At 49.8% G+C, this 20,742-nt stretch overlaps 1 protein-coding gene across 5 annotated transcripts in view; it reads left to right on the top strand.

Moving 5' to 3' along the window:
* LOC140218490 (uncharacterized) overlaps positions 1-20,742 on the top strand; it is an 86,536-nt gene that overhangs the window by 7,151 nt on the left and 58,643 nt on the right. For 3 of the 5 annotated variants that reach the window (XM_072288220.1, XM_072288224.1, XM_072288221.1), the window contains exon 2: positions 3,400-3,636. In XM_072288220.1, coding sequence (XP_072144321.1) covers positions 3,435-3,636 — 202 coding nt within the window. In that variant the 5' untranslated portion in view covers positions 3,400-3,434. The remainder of the gene's footprint in view (positions 1-3,399; positions 3,637-20,742) is intronic. The other 2 variants (XM_072288222.1, XM_072288223.1) reach the window with 1 other exon arrangement.

Genomic DNA, 20,742 nt, shown 5'->3' with positions numbered 1-20,742 from the left:
TCTCTCCACCTTGCCTGAATGGCTACACTATCGAAGCCGTGCTCCGTTACGAGGCGGTAAACTTGGCTTTGCCGCTCTTGGCACTAAGCACCCGGACGTTGAGTGTTGCGATATTTATCGATCTCTCAAAGGACTACATAATGACGAGTGACACCAGACCGAGCCTACGGCGCTGCCTTTAAAGGCCTTGCCTTGGCGCAGCAAAAGACGTACTAGACGATAGAGCACTGCACGGGCCTGATTTTTCGGCCCGGACCCGTCCCGGGCCCGCTTTATGAAGCCCGAGCCCAACCCAGGCCCGTGATACCAAGCCTGGCACGGGCCCAAACGCCCAAGCCTAGCCCGGGCACGGCCCGGGCCCATGGTTCCAAGACCGGCCCCGGCCCGGGCCCGTGGTTGCAAGCCCGGGCCTGGCCAGGGCCCGGGCGTTATTACTAAAGTTAGCCAGGTTCTCTATCGCTTCGTACTGAGTTAGCACGGACTTGATCATTGCGAGCTTCGAATTCCACCACGTGCATATCTCCTGGCACACACCGTGTGGTAGCTGGCTCGTCAGTCCGCTCTGTTTTAAAAAAGTCACGACAACCTTCACTTTTTGCAGTTGTTCCAAAAGGTCGGGCAGTTCCTGATCGAGGTACCTGTCATCAAACGCGTTCTGAAGAACGGTGTTCAAGACGTGAGCACAGCAGTTCATTCTGGTATATGGACGCAGCGCGCTAATTATGTTGGCACCTTGGTCTGTCACGAACACCACATTGCTTAACATGCCTTCATCAATCCCCAACTTCGCGCTCCTTCCTACAACCCCTTTGCGGTTGTTCTCTCCAGCTTTTCTTTCGGGGGGTAAGTCCCTAGTGAACAAAACAAGGCTCCTCAGCTCCGATTTCACACTCGCGTAATGCGCCGTTCCAGTGATATAGGCTGCTTTTTTGTAGTCGTCGGTCCCCATGTCAAGGGTCATCGAGCAGCGACCTTCCTTCATCGCAGGCTGGATCTCGGGCATCACCGCTTCTCGGAGTTCGTTTGCAACTTCGGATACCCTGCGAGACACCGTCGTAGGATGCGGAATCACGGTCCTCGCGGATATGCTCCCGTACTTGGCACCGATAGCAATCGGTTCATCGGCAACTTTTAGGAATCCGTCGTCGCAAACAACGTCAAATGGCCGCATATCTTTTGCGCACCACTTCACGCAAGCAGTCGTCAAATTCCCCGGCTTCTCGGTGAAAAATGAAGTAATGGCAGCGATGTCATCTGCAGCCTTGCACTTGTGGCGGTTCAGGTGCGACGTTCCTGTCTTCCCGCCATCATATGCGAAGAAAGCTTTGCAGCTTTTGCACTGCACATGCCCTACTGGTGATAGGGTGTGCACGTCAACAACTTCCAGGAAATGTTTCCAAACCTGGCTTTTCTTAACTTGCTTGGACACAAGCTTTAGCTTCCCGGCAGCGAGCTTATTTCTCAATACAGCTGCATTCTTCATGGTGCCACGTGTACAGGAGAAAAATTACGAACTATATAACGCCGGTAACCAACACATTAAAAGCATCAGCGCGGTCTGACGAGCTACTACAGGACAGGCAAAGCCTTTTTCCCCGCACTTTTTCAGTAGATGGTGAAATTGGCCCCACGTTACGCACGAAGCAGTTCCTCGCAGGAGGTTCCTTACGGGTGAGCCGCGCTCAGCGTATGCTCCGCCGAGCCGGCTGTCGCCTAGCAACTGAGGCCGTCTCTTAGGCGCTTCTTCCTTCGCGCGCCTCTTATTTCTGCTCACGTGTGAGAAGTTAGCATAATCTATTCCTTTCCGTGAATTCTACCAACATCTCTCCTGTAGTGTTCCTAGAATATATGCCATAGTTTTCGATTGCTGGTTCCCCAGCCATTTTCCCCCTCTTTTGCATTAAAATCGTTCATGACTACATTGCACGGAGTTTGAACTTTTCTCATCGCTAACTCGACATCTTCATAAAGCTGCTATATTTCTTTAGCATGATGACTGAAGGTTGGAGCGTAGGCTTGTACTATATTCTATACTTCCTATTCAGCTTTATTACGACGATGGCTACGCTCTCATTAATGTTGTGGAATTCATCCGTGCTACCCGCTAGGTCCTTATGTATTAGAAATCCTACCCCGTATTACCTGTCTTCTAGAACACCTCTGTAGCAGAGTACACGGCCGTTGGTCAGCACTGTAGAAGCCTCGCCAGCTTTTCTAACCTCACCAAGACCAATAATATCCGAGGCAAGGCCTGGTAATTCCTCAAAGAGCCCTGGTAAGCTGCCCTCACTACAGAGAGTACGCATGTTGAACTTTGCCAGACTCAGTTCCCATGGCGAGCAGTCTGCGATCGTCGAAATCTGATCTGTGAGTCAAGCGCGTCGACTTTAATACATGACTCCTCGAAGGTTCCAGCTTAATCGCGGGTGCTCACATACCTTCCAGAAAATACAGCACTACTCGCAGCACGCATACTATCTGATTACATTAAGTTCCGCGAGAAAATACTACAGAAAAGCAACGATAACGTTCGAGTAAGTTCCAAATAATGCAGGCATGTCTCGCGCTGAGCGATAACTGTAACTTGTTAGCGGGTGAAATGCTGTCTCCGGAACAAGGATAAATAAGAACAGGTATTAATATATTATGATTCCATGACGCAGAGAATGGTCACGTGTGGGCAGAACATCGGGATGTTTTGTCATTCTGTTCGGCTTGTTTGTTGACTTACTATGCTGCTGCATCATTCCGTACAGCGAGTCAGTACTCCTCTCAATGTTCCTATACGAGGTACTGAAAGAGGTCCTCACCTGTTGCGCAGCGCAGTGTAGCAGTTGTAATTTGAAAGGAGTGCTGCTACTCATAACGGAGCCAGTACTTCTTTCAGTACTGCTTTAAGATGGTTTAGGTGACGGCGATCGATGTAATTCGGGAAATGTTCACATAGAGCACACACCAAGCGGTTTGGCACAACCGGTTTTTCTTGAAGCAGTTGTACAGTTCTCGTGGCATTACCTTAAGGTAACGGACGCTTCAACATTGCTTCACTGTTCTATTCTATACCCCAAACAATTATACAGATTCTTTATTATCGCCAGTTGAAGCACAATGGCGCAAGCTATGCCATCTTTGTCCCATGCTTAAGAGGAAGCACCATTGTGAGAAAACCCGTCGGCACTATAAATAGTTCCTTCGAAGGTATTCCTGGTTTACGATGGCAATGCTCTTTTAATGGTTTACTATAATTTCGGAACTTCCTGCTCGTTGCTGGTTCACATATACAAACTAAATGCAGCAGTTTCGCTTCAAGGCGTGTGTGATGGAAGCTTCCGTCAATTCGTTGGTGCGCGAGCTAGTGCAGTACTTGATGCATGTGCTCTTTGTCCGTTCCGTGTGCAGCAGCATCCCTTCCTGCGAAAAGGCCGTCGGAGCGAATGGCGGCCAACAACAAGGACCTAGTCGCCGCGATCAAAGTTGCCCTGCCCTGCATCACCGATGACCGCATGCTATTCCTGATGCAAGAACTTGGAGCCAAGGGCGTGCGATGCAAGGCGGATATGAAGAAATTGCAGGCCGTCGACCTTGTCAATGCACTGGGGACAAATGACGCCAAGAGACTTGTTGCATTTTTTAGGAGTAAGTGTTAACAAGACTATTTTTAAATAACAAATCAGTTTGGTGGAAGCCCGCAAAGCGGGGAAAGGCTCATGAAAGTTGTCATCCACCCGACGGTAGCTTGAAACTACAAACTCTAAGCGTTTCTGAAGAAAGGAAGCTTCGCATTTGAAGAAAACTGCGCCCACGTCCGGCGTGAAACCCGGGACTTACGCTTTACCGGTGTGGTCGCTCTACCATGTAACCTAACCAAGAGGCTAGCAGATCGCAGCCTGAGGGAGAATAAATCGAGAACTTGAAGCATAAGGACAGTGATCATGACATGGCTTTGTAGGTTCACGCTAAAGTCGAGTGGATGACGATTTCTTCCTTTATAACTATCTCGTTAGTTTGTGTTACAAATGTACGACGAACACATTGCTGCATACTGTGCGCCAGATGGAAACATAGAAAACAGCATGCACCGTGTTAAGTGGAAATATTAATCATTATGGATGCTTCTTTTTATAAATTGTAAATTAAGGGAAGTCTGCCGACAAAGAAAGCCCGCTATGCCAATATCATTTGTAGGGAAAAAGAAAGAAAAGAAAGGTAATGAAAATACAGAACAGTCAAAAGTTTATAACGGCAAAATGCTAACAGAGCGCGTCCATGTACCACGGGGGAAACAAAGTACGTCGTGAGACCACGAGAAAAACACAAGTACCTTTGATCAGATCATGCGATCAGAGAAGACATTAGAATTTCACATTAACTACTGCTCACAGGCGATTTATGAATTCACTGTCTACGACAAATTCTCGTAGGACCTGTAGAGCTAATCTCTGACGGCATGTGTAGGGCCCAAACATGCGACAGCGTTAAGGGCCCCGCGTCGCAAAAAATGCGGTGTTGGCGTCGGATGTCGCTTGGCGAAAGATTTCTCCTAACCACAACCACGGAGGCCATCCGAGAGGCGCAGAGGCTTTACTGAAATAACTGATTTGTCGAAGTAACATGCGTCGGAGAAATCGTAAAGTACGATCCGTTTAATCTAATCTATCTAATCTGCAGACAGGATAGCATGGGGCTGTAATACGAGTATACGGGAAAACAGTTCTATTCCGCGGAAACTCGAACTGGTGTTGCGGCCTTTGCCGGACGCCGAGCACGACAACAACTTTTATTTCACGCAAGCTGCATATCCATATACAAAACACTCATGTGACAAGTGACGTCACGGACAGAACATTTCGCACATCGGGGTGAAAGCGCCCGATAACGCAGACATGGCACGTGGCATAGGCGCTATCAGCACATTTCCCCTTTTTCTTTAAGGATGCACCGGCATTTGCAACGAGACTTAGCAGCGCAGCCAACAAAAGATGAGCACTTATGGAAGCAACCAATGCTCAAAAGAAAATAACAATCAGTTATTGAACCCGTATCGGTCTGGCGGTCGGATATAACGGGCAAATCGCGTTCTGTATACAGGAGGGTCAGTTCGTGGCAAGGGAGTGCTAGATGGATCGGCAGATGCCTTGTTAGTAGCTGGATTACTTTCCCGTTCCATTTCTACCGGACTATCACATGCGTGCGGAAACTCATAGCTATTTCCTTCGTCCTTGCAGTCATTCTGCTCTGAATCAAAGCGAACCAGGAATTTCTCGTTTCTTGCTAGAACTACACCAGTGGAAGTTCTAACTACGTACGACCTCGGACGCTGTGCAAGACGGAAGACTCGCGCTTTCACTTTACAGCCTGTCACTCATACTTCCGCTCCCGGTTTGGGGACTGGCAGCGAATGAGCCATATGACGACTATTGAAGCACCTACGCTGCCGCTGTCGGATGGTTGCATGGTGATCTCTTAACTTCTTTAGACACCCTCTGGGGCAGAAGGCTCTTGGGAGGGGCAGGAACTGTTGTGCGTAGCCGCCTGCCCATCAAAAGCTCTGTAGGGCTTTTTTCAAGTGGCCCTGGGGTGTCCCTGTACGCTAGCAGCGCAAGATAGGGGTCCTTAGATTTTTCAATCAGCCGCCTAATTGTTTGGGCTATCCTTTCTACTTCCCCGTTTTCCTGGAGGTATCTGGGGCTAGCCATATCTGGGCAAGCCATAGTCACGAGCAAACGGCTAAAATTCCTGGGATACAAATTGTGTTCCATTATCCGACATAACCTCTGGTATACCATGTCTTGCAAATAAATTTTTGAGGTGCATAATGACAGTGACACTTTTTGTTGAAATTGCAAGGCTATCTAGAAAAATAATCTACGACCATCAAATACCACTTTCCCTCAATATGGCAGAGAAGAACGCCTAGCTTTTGCCAAGGACGCTGTGGACGCTGTCGAAATCATTGGTTCCCACTTTTGCTCCCTGTGCTCCGCGCATACAAGGCAATCGGTCACCAAAGCTCTCAGCTGACAACTCAACCCACGCCACCATACAAACTTTGGCTCGAGCTCTCCATTTTCAATCCCCTGGTGACACGTGTAAGCGCATCAAGACCTCTGCGAGTAATTTTTATGGGATCACCAGCCGCACACCTTTGAGTAGCATGCTTTCAGCGACTGTCAGCGTTGCTCTTTCCTGCCATATGGACGCAATACCATCGACAGCGACGAGAACTTTGGCCAGCCTTTCCGGCTAAATTTTACGAGAACATGACAGACTTTATCGGCTGCATGTTCAGCTTTGACTCGTTCAAAAAGGCTAGCCTCGACTGCATTTGACAAACAGCCAGAAACGAACTTGGCTACTTCGCCAACATTCAGCGCGTGAGCATCGATTTCTTTTCCATGAATCGGGGCTCTGGACAAAACATCAGCAGTAACGAGGCTCTTACCCGGGACATGCACAACCGCAGAGCCGAGTCACATGAGGCTCATGCGCACACGCTGAATACGAGGTGGCAGAAGATCTAAAGGTGAATTTCCCAACAATGTTACAAGTGGTTTGTGGTCGGTTTCAAACAAAATTTCAAGACCTTTGGTGTACCCTTCGAATCGTTCTGCCGCCAAAGTCATTGCCAATGCTTCCTTCTCAATCTGAGAGTACCTGGTTACGGCGGGTGTCAACGAGCGCGACGCAAATGCAACGGCTTTTTTCGCTGTTTGGTTTAACTTGCATCAGTACGGCCCCCCAAACCGAATGATGTCGCGTCAGCGGAAAGAATCGTAGGGTACACTGCGTCATAGTTAGCCATGACGCGTGTCGAACAGAAAGTTTTTAATGTACGACAGCGCTTGCTCTTGGGCTGGTCCCCCCGCCCATTCGGAACCCTTCAAAAGCAAGTGATGTAAAGGCGCCGTTTTCGAAGCCAAATCTGATATGAATCTTGCCAGATGATTAGCCATACCTAGCAGCCGTCGAACGTCAGATACGTTAGCTGGCGTTGCCGATTTTTTGATAGCACGAACTTTTTCAGGATCCGGCTTGATGCCATCTCGACTAAACACACAGCCAAGAAATTTTACCTCGGTTACCCCAAAAGAACACTTTTCTTTGTTTAGCGTAACGCCAGCACTTGCAAGACGATCTTACGATAAACGCAGGCGCACGTCATGTTGAGCCTTGTCGCTGCCAAAAATGAGCACATCATCCATCATGTTTATCACGCCTGGGATTATTTCAAGTATCTGCGACATTTTCTTCTGAGAGAACTCGGGTGATGACGTTATTCCAAACGGCAGTCTTTGAAAACAGTATCGCCCAGCTGGCGTTATGAACATAGTTAACAACTGGCTTTCGGGTGACAACGTAATTTGATAAAGGCCAGAGTTGGCACCTAACTTCGTATACACGGATGCCCCACTTAAAAGACCGAGGCTATCATCAACAGTCGGGATGACATAGCGCTTGCGAAGTACACTTTTTTAATTGCGTCAAGTCAACGCAAATACGAACCGCTCCAGATGGTTGGAGTACTGGCACAATTCCTGCACGCCGTTTTGTTGGTTCATCTGGGGCGCTATAACGTAAAGCTATGCCAAACTTTTCTATTCTAATTCTGTAATCAGCCCATCGCCATTTGTCAAAAACTTTTTTGAACCACCCCCACTTTGCCTGTCTCACGCGACGTCACGGAAACCGTGATAGCTCCCCATCTGATATGACGTGTACACACTGAGTATGCACGATTTGACTGAACAAAAGAAAAATAGTTATTTCTGATTCGACACCTTTACGTCATTAGGCCTTGGCTATTGGTCAAAACATTTCGGGCCGCACCCACTTCACCTGTCTGTCACGCGACGTCACAAAACTGCGAAAAATCACCGCGTCGAAGTGACGTGTACGCGTTAAAGACGCATTAACATGCCCAACAAAACTGAATTTTTTCTGAATAGTCGCAGGGTGCCTCGTTCCGAAAGGAATAAAAGATGGCTGCCACCGAATCTTCAGGCACTGGCTACGCGCACTTGCCGGAGAGCGTGAGTTTATTTGCGTAAAATGAAACTTTATGCGTGGCCATGTAACGATTACAAGCACTTCCAGCACGTTTACGGCGTCGCTCTGCCAACTCTTCTTTACTGAGGATGCGTTTTAGCGGCATTCTTAACCTGCCGTTGCATGCCGCCACGATTTTTCACCAGCCACTTGAAGCCAAGTAAGGGAATGCGGACCAATCGCAGACGCCGGCACTACCCTCTTCATCCGGTTATCGATTTTCAGTGAACTGGCTCGCCCCATCGAATCCCTCGCCACTTGGGAGTGCTTCTAGCCTCTTGTCAGCCAATTAGATGAGACAAGCCGCTGAGTGTAGGCGATGTTATTCGTTTTTAAAGCAAACAAAAGAGACCTCCTATAAACGAGGAGAGCGTTTGATTGGTCTGTTCGGAGAACCCTGCGGGTCACTGCCCGATGCTTGCGTCGGCGGTTACGCAAGACTTGACGTCAGGAGATTGCAATAAAAACGCATTGGAATAGTTTTACGTTATAGGGCCCGTACTTTGCGGATCACACCATCTTGCTCCATACGCTCGAGCTTCTATTTAAAGCGCGGGATACATCCAGCGGAAAACCGGCGTCCAGGCGACGAAATACGCCTGGCGGCGAACGCTCGGCCTCCGGCGTCCAAAAATTTGACTCCTGCTGGCTACCCGGTCCGATTGCAAAAACGCCGCCCGGCGAAAACCGCCGTCGGTAGTGGCGGGAGCGCCTCGCGCGCTCATCAGGCGTCGTGACGATCGATCTCCCTCTGACTTCCGGCAGCTGGTTGGTTTTTAACGCGACAGCGTTAAGGAGCTCGTGTCGCAGAAAAGCCGGTGTCGTCAGCGTCGGTGTTGGCGGCATTGGCCGTGAGCGATAAATCCCGGGAGGCACTTCATGAATAAAATGGCTGTGGCTTAGCTAAGGTTAAGCCCAGGATGCGAAGCATACTAGCCTTTATTTTAGTTGTTGAACCACTGTTTAGCCTGGTGAACCGCTGTTGCTTGGCTATATTTGGTTCGGCTAGACGAAGAAACAAGTCATGGGTTACTCTGCTTCGCCTTCAAGAGTGGAACGCGACAGCGTTCCCGTCGACCTGCCAAGGGGTGTAAGACAATGGGCTACGGCGCAGCGACTACGCGCCCCGCATTGGACGCGGTGAGCGTCGAGCAACGCAGCGTTCGGCGCGGCAACGAAATGTGCGCCTGAGCAAGCGACGCACGCCTGAGCCTTAGAAAGAGCTCGTTTCTAAGGCAACACCGCATTTACTAGAGGCGCTTTTGTACCGCTTTGAAGCATCGTACTCGTGGCTCAGTGGTAGCGTCTCCGTCTCACACTCCGGAGACCCTCGTTCGATTCCCACCCAGCCCATCTTGCAAGAGTTGAGCCAAAGCCACCTAGAAACAAGCGCAGCTGCTTATATACCGCCGCGACGCCGCGAGCGACGGCGCGAGTTGGAGCCCCGTTTCTCCTCTGTCGTGACGTCACGGTGTCACGTGGTCAGCCTTGAAGGCGACGCCGCGAGCGACGGCGCGAGTTGGAGCCCCGTTTCTCCTCTGTCGTGACGTCACGGTGTCACGTGGTATTGAAGGCGACACCGCCGCGCCTGAGGAGCTGGGTTGAGCTCTAGTAATATGCTTCGCATAAAAAATTGGAGGACGCTTAGGCTTCGCCTTCAAGAGTGGAACGCGACAGCGTTCCCGTCGACCCGCCAAGGGGTGTAAGACAATGGGCTACGGCGCAGCGACTACGCGCCCCGCATCGGACGCGGTGAGCGTCGAGCAAGGTCAGTGTCACTATTAAGCTGAAAGCAGGCGTCACCGCTGAAGACTTGCCCCACCAGCTGCGAGTGGCGGAAGATGTTGCGCTCGTGCACGTCCCTGGCAGAGCTCCCCTCTGCCTCCGATGCCGTGGCATCGGGCACATACGACGCGAGTGCCGTGTACCATGCTGTGGGCTTTGTCGTCGTTTCGGCCACGACGAGACCCAGTGCGTCCGAACCTATGCCACAGTGACAGGCCCGGCATTGAAGGAAGATGTCACAGATCACTTGATGGACGTGGTCGACGCAGTGGAAGCCGCAGGCGAAGGGAAAGAGAACCAGCCCTCGGTGTTAACGCCCCTGAAGAAGGCAACGACTGTTAATGAAGACAAGTCATCTGACGGCCGGAAAGACCCATGGTATGACACGGTGGAACCAACTAACTCAACAGAGGTCGAGGTAAAAGAGGCCAAAGATACGTGCACATCAACAGAAGTGACGACCGGCCAACAGCATGACACTGATGACACCGTGATGACAACGTCAAGTAGTGCACCTGCTAAGAGGCTTCACGAAGAGGCGGATGAGCAAGAGGAAAATGATCAAGAGACTGGGAATGACGAGCCTCCTCCGAAAGCTACCCCGGGACGCCGACCTGCGTTCAAGCCCAAGCCCGGCGTTCCAGCCAAACGCCGTTCTACAACCCAGACGCCTCCGCGTTAGCGGAGGCGTTCCTGGGTTAGAAAAATTGTTGGGGCCTGGGGTATGTGGGCAGGATGTGCGTCGGCCGTCGTCATTCGGCTATGAAGTCCAGAAAACCACGGTCCGCCTCCCTAGACCGTCGAGTCATCGCAGCAGATGTGAGACGGACGATGTGTGGTAATTGGTTTAGTTTCTCCTCCCGGTAAATGGTAGCTAATTTTTCGACTGGTCTTTGTGTCGCGACGTTGAACGTGCGTGGACTTAGCGGGCGTAGAAGGCAATGCCAAGTTAACCGTATTCTTATTGAAAATAATATTGACTTATTGGCCATTCAAGAAACAAAAATTGCAACTGATGAATGCACGGAGCAAATGGTTAACGTTTTCCGCCCTAGATATACCGTAAGTGTATGTCATGCGGCGGGTAGGTCTGGGGGCTGCCTTATTCTTTTGCGTAGCAGTATTGCTGTAGTTGAAGCCGTCACCTCATCCGAGGATGGTAGAATGGTCCTCTGCGATTTTACTTTTTCAGAGATGCCTTGGAGGGCTATATGTGTTTATGCTCCGAACGTAGCACGGCAGCGGGAAGTATTTTTTGGTGATATTCAGCAGTACTTGAATTGTGAAAGACATGTCATATTACTGGGTGATTTTAATTGTGTTTGCTTTCCAGAAGATAAATCTAAGTTGACTAGTGTTTGTGATAAAAGTGCATTGCTTTTAAGTTCGATTGTAAGGCAACAAGAGCTTGAAGACATTGGTTATGTGTTGTCAAGCGGAAATCATACCATGTATACGCACTATCAAGGTCAGTGTCATGGCAGGCTAGACAGAATTTATGCTCCGTTAACCTTTGTACCGTTATTTTCAAGTTATCAAGTGCTACATGTTAGTTTTAGCGATCATTGCCTCGTTATGTCAACCATAGGAAAGAAACAAAAACCATCGAAATTCAGCTGGGACTTATGGACGCTAAATGATAAGCTTTTGCAAGACGACGTTTTTCAAAAAGCAGTTCAAGAAAAGCTCGAAAATTTGCTCAGCATAACTACGTCAGCGTTCTTCATTGCAGAATGGGAACTCTTTAAAAGAGACGTTAAATTAACCGCGATTGAAAGAGCATGCGTAGTCTATCACAAAGAAAAAGTGCGTGAGAAGGAATTACACCTTAGGCTAAAATACATGCTCAGTGCAGAAAGCTCTTCGCCTGGCTTATTTTCGAAAGAAATCAAAGAAGTTAAGTCGGAACTTGAAGTCATGGATGAAGAAAAGTACAGGGGTGCGGTATTAAGGGCACGGGCGGAGAGTTTATGGATGGGGGAGACGCCTACCAAGCGAGCAATAAGTGACGAGAAGAAACACGCTGTTTCCAAAGAAATAACAGAAATAACTTATCAAGGGGAAGTCACTAGTGATGTTGCAATGATTGAGCACGCTTTTGAGTCTTATTATGAAAGTTTGATGGGGAAAAAGACATGTGATATCGAAAGGTATAGAACTGACTTCTTGCCATTAATGCCAACATTATCAGACGAGGTCTGTGAAGCGCTCGACAGACCAATAAGCCTTTCAGAAGTTGAGGATGCGATTGACGAACTTAGTCCCGGCAAGTCACCGGGGCCTGATGGTCTGGGAGGGGCTTTCTATAAGTGCTTTAACAGTGAAATAGCTGTAGCATTACATCGCGTGATAAGGGAGATGTACGAGAATAAGGAAGCACCTCCTTCTTTTCGCACATCGCACGTTATTTTAATTCCTAAAGCAAAAGATCCTGCGCGACTTATGGCGGTTGAAGCCTACAGACCAATAAGCTTGACGAATACGGACTACAAAGTTTACACTAAAGTACTGGTGCGACGATTGCAGACCGTTATAAAAAATTTGTGGGCCCCCATCAGACATGCGGTATCAAAGGCAGATCGATCTTTTCGAATATACATACTGCAAGGACCATACTGGAATGCTGCGATGAAAGAGAGGACAGAGTCGCTATGATACAAATTGACCTTGAAAAGGCTTTTGACAGAGTCGTACATGATGTCATATTTTTGCTCTTAGAACATGTTAAAGCCGGTGCAGTGATAACAGATGGAGTAAAAATGGTGTACAAAGATTGCACTGCAAAGTTTGTAATTAATAGGAAATTAGGCGCCAGTATAAAAGTGGAGTCATCAGTAAAACAAGGATGCTGTTTGTCACCTCTTTTATTTGCCTTGTATTTGGAGCCTTTCTGTTTGAAAATAATTAAAAGCAAATCTATTCGTGGGTTTATCTACGCAGGAATTGAGACTAGAGTTCTGGCTTATGCAGATGACGTGGCAATTTTTCGCCGTGATACAGAAAGCGTGAATAACACTATGAAAGAGGTTGTTTCTTTTTGCGCCGCAACTGGAAGTGTTGTCAGCTGGACTAAGTGCCTAGGTTTATGGCACGGCAGCTGGACACAGATACCCGAGCATTTTTGCAATATGAACTGGTGCGTTACCCCTGGAAAATATCTTGGGGTGCCATTACAACATTATCGTGACAGTGCCGCGTATTGGATCGAAGAAGTAAAAAGAGTTGAAGATCAGACAGAAAAGTGGGGCGGGCATAATTTTTCGATGTTTTCAAGAGCTAGTGTTTGCAATTTGTTTTTAGCTACAAAGGTGTATTATGTACTACAAGTGTTATGCATGGCAAGGATTTCGGTACAGAAACTTCACAGAGTGTTTGCAGTATATATATGGGGATCCACTTGGGAGAGAACTAGCCGGTGTAACTTGTTTCATTCGGTGAAGAATGGAGGACTAGGATTAACACATTTGTTTTTGAAACACATTGTTAGTAGGTTCCTTTTCTTAAGGGACCAAAGTGATATATTTCTGCGTACTGTTATTCAAGTGAGATTGAGTTCTTCTTTGCCTGAGTGGGTTGTCTCATCAATAAATGAACGTACTCGAACACCAACTGGCTTTCTGAGGGAAGTTGTTATGTCCTTTTCTTTATTGAAAGCGCATTTTTCGAATGAATATTATGCGAAGCATATTACTAGAGCTCAACCCAGCTCCTCAGGCGCGGCGGTGTCGCCTTCAATGACCCCATGCCATACCACGTGACACCGTGACGTCACGACAGAGGAGAAACGGGGCTCCAACTCGCGCCGTCGCTCGCGGCGTCGCCTTCAAGGCTGACCACGTGACACCGTGACGTCACGACAGAGGAGAAACGGGGCTCCAACTCGCGCCGTCGCTCGTGGCGTCGCGGCGGTATATAAGCAGCTGCGCTTGTTTCTAGGTGGCTTTGGCTCAACTCTTGCAAGATGGGCTGGGTGGGAATCGAACCAGGGTCTCCGGAGTGTGAGACGGAGACGCTACCACTGAGCCACGAGTACTTTTTTTTTCTTTATTGCCTGGCTGTGGTACATAGTTTCACAAGAGGCAACGCTCACCAAAACGAATACAAAAGTAGAATATACATTTTCTCTATGTGCACATATTACAAAGCATTGTGCTGGCTCAGTCTAATCAAAATTCGCGCAATGCTACCAACGGTTCTACTCTTGGGAGCCACTCCGGTGGTTCCGCTGCCGCTTTATGGATAGCGACAAACCAGTGCATGTTTTCCCTGAAATACATACGTGCAGGCTGCGCATCTTTATCGACATGGTATCCTGCCATTCTCGCGCGCCAAATACAATGGAGGCCCAAGAGCATAATTAAATCAAAAGGCACCCCATCCTCATTATCGATGTTAAAGTAGCGGATGCCATATGGGTCCAATGGAAATTCTTTCTTTAGTGTCCTCTGCAAAACATCCCAGAAGAACACGCCTTCCCAACAGTTTAAGAAAACATGATCTATTGTCTCTGGCTGCTTGCAAATTAAACAGTGCGTTCCCCACGGTAAATATACCCCTTTTTTCTCCAAAAACTTCTTAACTGGTAACGTTCCCGTGTGTAATTTGAAAAAGAAGGTTTTGGTTCCTGGCGGAACCTGCATTTTCTTTACTCTCTTTAAAACATCGCTGCTTGGGCCTCCACCGTACAAGGACCTGTACAATGGCACTGGGAAAAGAACGTCGCACAAAGGACAATACAGTTTCTTTTTGTTCACACCGGACAGGTAATCATTCGAGAAGCGCACTGAAAGAAATCGGACACTCGATACAACTTCTTTGTAAAACCCTCGAATACCTCCCGAAAACTCTTCGGTTGAACCACATACTCTGGCAGCCGTCTACTCAGCCTCATTTGACATACCGTGCGCAAGAAAGGGTCGGTTGCGTCCCTAAAGATCAAGAACCGGTTTACCAACTGCCGTACAAAGAGATGGCCCAATCCCAGCCCCCCGTCTTTTACCCGCCGGAACAAGTTGGTCCGGCTGCAGCGCTCCCATTCCGACGCCCAGACAAAGACGGCGAAAATTCTGTGTAGCTTCTGAACATTTGACCGTGAGCAGTGCAATGCTTGCATTACGTACCAAAGCTTGCTCATAAAGAAAAGGTTACAAACGGTGGCTCTGGCAAAAATAGAGAGATTAGTGCCTTTCCACTTCTCAGCACTCTCCCGTGTGTCTTTGACCTGCCCTTTCCAGTACTGCTCGCTATCGCGATAGGCATCTAGCGGGACGCCCAAGTACTTGCCTGGGGTCGTCACCCAATGCACGTTGGCAAAATGATCTGGCTTCGTTGGCCACGATCCATGCCAGAGCCCGAGGCACTTCGACCAGCTAACTCCACTACCAGTGACATGGCTAAATTTACAGACACATTTGACAGCCTCAATTATGCTCCCCTGATCCTCCGCAAAAACAGCCACATCATCTGCATAAGCCAGCAGCTTCACTTCAACTGCTTGAAGCTTAAATCCCGTAATTCTATTGTTTTCAATCAATCTCATACACAGGGTTTCAATGTAGATACAAAACAACAGAGGGCTGAGGGGGCAGCCCTGACGCACAGAACGTTGCAGCCTAATGGGAGCCCCCAAACTCTTATTCAGAATCAATCTGGTCGTGCAGTTACGGTACGCCAGGGTGACCCCCTCGCATATTACAGATCCGAGATTGGCATAGTCTAAAACAGCAAACAAGATTTCATGAGCGACGCAATCAAAAGCCTTCTCGAGGTCAAGCTGTAAGATGGCAATCCGACTATTAGAATCATCACAGCACTCAAGTACACTGCGCGCTTTGTGAATATTAGTAACAATAGTCCGGCCTTTAATCCCACATGTCTGGTGAGGCCCGACGATGTCCTGTATCACTGACTGCAATCTTCGTGCCAATATCTTCATAAAGATTTTATACTCGATATTCGTGAGTGCTATGGGACGATACGCCGTAACAGATCTTAATTTCACTGCATCATCAGTTTTAGGAATGAGTACTGTGTGTGACGACCCATAAGACGGAGGCAATGTTTTCCATTTGTAAGCTTCGTTAAAGATTACATTCAATACAGGGCTAATTTCGTGCTTAAATTCTTTATAAAAACCGGCGCTAAAGCCGTCTGGCCCAGGCGATTTTCCAGGGTTTAAGTTGTCTATGGCCTGTTCAACTTCGGATTCTGTTATCTCTAGTTCCAATCTTTGTTTTCTTTCGTCGTCCAGTCGGGGTATAGCACGCAAGAACTCATTCCCAAATGTGGTAGCGTCTACTTTGTGGTGGGAGAATAGCGCCTGGTAATGCTCATGAAAAGCTGCTTTGATGTCGCCTGTGTCTGTTGATAAGATCCCGCGCCATTCTATTCCGTCTATGTGGTTCCTTTCAGCGCGTGCTTTTTCTAACCCTAGCGCTCGTTTCGAAGGCGCTTCACCTGCAGCTGTGTCTTCAGCCCTTGCCCTCACCAGGGCTCCCCGATAGCGTTGCTCTTCAAGTTGCTCTAACTGTTGTTTCACTTTTCTTATGTCTTCTATCCATTTGCCCGGTGCCTGAGATTCCTGCCTGAGCAGTTGATGAAGAAGCGTCTTTAACTCAGTCTCTTTCTGTTTCTCAGCGAAACGAATACAGGTGGCCCTCTCTATTGCCTTTATTTTTAGGGTTTCCTTACTCAGCTCCCACTGTTGCCATACGTGAAGGTTATTACTGGGGTCTATTTTCCTTATTTCTTCTCTTACTGCTCGGTTAAACGGTTCATCCTGAAGAAGCTTGTTATTTAATTTCCACGTTTCCCATGAGAAAGCGCTACCTCGCTTTGGAATTCCTATGCAGCATTGAACCAAGCAATGGTCAGAAAAAGACACTGGCACTACCTCGTAACTGTTACACTGCGGAACGATGTCAACGGTCGCATAAATGCGGCCGAGCCGTGCGTGACGAGAGCCCTCAAACCGTGTGTACTTCACAGCACGCGCTCCTTCGAGGCACTCTGCCACATCCACAAGGTCCCAGTTCTCTACAATTCGCGACAATACTTCCGTGCTTTTGTCTCTAAACCCACGAACGCTTGTTTTATCCCGCGCACTGAGGACACAGTTGAAATCGCCCATTACTATGAGCTGTCTTCCCTTGCATAGACGCTCTTCAATGTGGTGAAAAAACTCAGCCCTTTCATCCACCTTATTGGGCGCGTACAAGCATAGAATACGCCACTCGTTGTTGTTGTACGAAAAATCGACGACAACACATCGGCCCGACACACACGAATAAATTGCGCGCACCTCTAGCCCCGGCAACTTCTTAACAAAAAGGACACAGCCAGCGGATGTGCCCACCGCATGACTGACTACGGCAGAAAACCTAGACGTGAAACGCCGCACCATAACGCCGGTCTCTTCTTCACCGTCAACTTTCGTCTCCTGCACGGCTAGCACATCAATGTCGTGCTCCGTTATAAGCCGGTAAAGCTGGCCTTGCTTTCTTTTCCCTGCCAGTCCTCGAACATTTAGAGTAGCGACTTTCAACGGACACGTTGGAGCCATTTTAACAATAGGAGAAGAGACCGGCAATATGGTGCTTACCTCTCGCGTCTAGCACGAGGCTAGACGCCGCCATCGCCGCCAGTGCGGTCCGGCGGAAGAACATGAGCGTGTCCTAGGGACTCCGAATTCCCGGCACGCTTGTCCACCGGAACGTTAGGGCGCGGCCGCAACGATGAACGGCGGCTTTGAGGCGCCTTTGCCGGGGGCTCCTCGGCTCCAGGCGTCGCCGTCTGGTCATCGTCGGCGCTGGTTTGGGCGTGGGAACGCTTCGCCGCAGCGGAGACGCTGGTCGGCGTGCGGGCACCACTCTTGTCCGGTTGCAGCTCGTTCGGACCCTTTGGCTCGACGACCTTGGGCTCCGGAGTGTTCTCCCCATCCTTTCCGGTTGTCTCATTTGACCTAGGCAAGTCATCCGCTGGTTGTTGGCTCGCTGAACCATCCCCAGTGAGGGCGTCGCCGCCGGTAGACGCTGACGAGTCGAGTGGCCCCGTCTGCTTGCGCGCCTCGTCCGTTCCCCTCGCTGCATCCTCGGCTTCAACGACGTCCATGAGTTCCGCGACCTCGTCCGTCTTTCCCAGCCCGGTAGCCGACGCGTAGGTACGGACGCAGTCAGCGTCCGCGTGTCCGTAGCGTCTGCACTTCGAGCACCTGGGCACCTTGCAGTCGCGGCGAACATGGCCCGTGCCATGGCAGCGCAGGCACTGGATCGGCCGCCCGGGTACCACCACAAGGGCCAACTCACCGGCGACTCGAACCTGGTGGGGCAGGTCGTCCACCTTCATTCCCGGCTTGAGCTTGAGCAGCACGGTTCTCGTGGTCGAGCCCTTCTCTCTCATGCCTTGGACGCGCCAACGCTCCCGCGTCACCTCGGTTACGTTCCCGAACGCCGCAAATGCAGTCCGGATGTCTTCATCTTGCACCCCGTGGAGCATCCAATGCAGGCGCAGTTTAACCTGCTGGTCCTCAGGGTCAATGACAATGCAGCGGCGGCCTTTAACTTGCAGCTCCTTGAAAGCAGCCAGTTTCCTTGTGGCTTCGGCGCTGTTGAACGTCACCGCCCACACATGGTTGATCTGGTACGCTCCCAACGCCACGACGTCGGGGAGCACACCAGCGTTGGCGAGGGCGTCTCGGAAATCTTCGACCCTGTAGGGCCTCACCCGCACGTCGCCGTGCAAGAACAACGTGTTTAAAACAACACGACCGGTGGGCAAAGTAGGCAGCACGATCTCATAGTCCTTTTCGTCTTCGACGCTGCTCCTGTTTCCTTGGCCGGCAAGGGCCGCAAACGCCGCTCCAGCGGAGCTCATGATCCTGCGTCCGTTCGCTAGCGCGTCGGGAAGTAGAATGACTGAGCCACGAGTACGATGCTTCAAAGCGGTACAAAAGCGCCTCTAGTGAATGCGGTGTTGCCTTAGAAACGAGCTGTTTCTAAGGCTCAGGCGTGCGTCGCTAGCTCAGGCGCACATTTCGTTGCCGCGCCGAACGCTGCGTTGCTCGACGCTTACCGCGTCCAATGCGGGGCGCGTAGTCGCTGCGCCGTAGCCCATTGTCTTACACCCCTTGGCGGGTCGACGGGAACGCTGTCGCGTTCCACTCTTGAAGGCGAAGCAGAGTAACGCATGACTTGTTTCTTCGTCTAGCCGAACCAAATATAGCCAAGCAACAGCAGATCACCAGGTGCAAACAGTGGTTCAACAACTAAAATAAAGGCTAGTATGCTTCGCATCCTGGGCTTAACCTTAGCTAAGCCACAGCCATTTTTTGACTTCAGTGACGCGTAAGAAACTTTATAGTGATCTGGTTGATGTTTTCTTGCCGCATCCTGTTCACCGTATGATGTATAACTTAGGACCTGAACGCAATGTGCTGAAACGCGTTAGAAAAATGCCGGTTAGATCCTCAGCGAAAACCTTCTTTTTTCAATTGCATTCGGGCACTCTCCTTGTGAAGCCATGGCTGCAAAGCAAGGGCTTCTTTGTTCCATGGTCTGTTAACTGCATCATATTGTTGCGTGTGGAAAGACACAGACAGAAGAGGCTATTTACAGGCTATTTACACTGGAGCCAGGCAACCAGGCTGACACTCGCTTGCGCCAAGCGCACCGACCAACTTCGTCGTCGTTCTCGCGGCGGCTCATTTCTTGAGCATCGCTTGAGCATATCGTAATACTACCCCCCGGCGGCAAAAGCACCGTCACGGTGCTGTTAAATATCCAAGGCGCGTGGAGAGTTGTAGGGCTTGAGTCGGGCGACGTGGACGATGTCCCTGGTTGTCACAGCGGAGGACGTAGTGGGCGTGGCTAAAACGATTTCATAGGTGACATCGGTCACTTTGCGGAGCACGCGATATGGGCCTGTGTAACAAGAAAGGAGTTTTTCACATAGGCCAACTTTACGCGAAGGTGACCAAAGCAACACGAGTCTGCCGGGCACAAAATGGACATCACGGTGACGGAGGTCGTAGCGTTGCTTCTGCTTGTCTTGGGACACTTGTAGACGACTGCGCGCAAGTTGGCGAGCGTGGTCAGCATGGGCGATTGCATCACGGGCATAAGCGCTAGTGGAAGCTGTGGCGGACGGAAGCACAGTGTCCAGTGGTAGCGTTGGTTCGCGGCCATACAAGAGGTAAAACGGGGAAACGCCAGCAGTTTCGAGACGGGAAGAGTTATATGCAAAGGTAATGTAAGGTAGAGCCAGGTCCCAGTCACGGTGGTCGTCGGAAACGTATTTGGATAGCATGTCTGTAAGGGTGCGGTTCAAGCGCTCAGTGAGGCCGTTCGTTTGGGGATGGTAGGAGGTGGTAAATTTGTGACGTATTGAGCAGGCACGCATGATGTCGTCGATGACTTTGGCCAAAAACGTACGGCCACGGTCTGTTAGCAATTGACGCGGAGCACCATGCATCAAAATAATATCATGTAGGAAGAAGTCCGCAACATCAGTTGCGCAACTGGTCGGAAGAGCACGGGTTACGGCGTAGCGGGTCGCGTAGTCCACCGCGACTGCAACCCACTTGTTTCCTGATGTAGATTCCGGAAACGGGCCAAGAAGGTCTAAGCCGACACGATGAAAGGGCTCGGCAGGAATGTCGAGCGGCTGCAGGTAACCAGCGGGGAGCTGGGAAGGCTTCTTGCGTCGTTGGCAAACTTCACAAGCGGCGACGTAACGTCGTACGGAACGGGCAAGACCAGGCCAGAAAAAACGGCGACGTACACGGTCATAGGTTCGAGATACGCCGAGATGTCCTGCCGTCGGTGCGTCGTGGAGCTCTTCTATAACGATGGAGCGGAGGTGTTTAGGTACTACAAGCAGGAACTCAGAGCCGTCCGGATGAAGGTTACGACGGTA

Source organism: Dermacentor andersoni, chromosome 5 (genome assembly GCF_023375885.2).
Source record: "Dermacentor andersoni chromosome 5, qqDerAnde1_hic_scaffold, whole genome shotgun sequence".
In the NCBI taxonomy this organism is placed as follows: Eukaryota; Metazoa; Arthropoda; class Arachnida; order Ixodida; family Ixodidae; genus Dermacentor; species Dermacentor andersoni.
The sequence above is the reverse complement of the archived record's forward strand: the minus strand, read 5'-3'. Positions and strand labels throughout refer to the sequence as shown.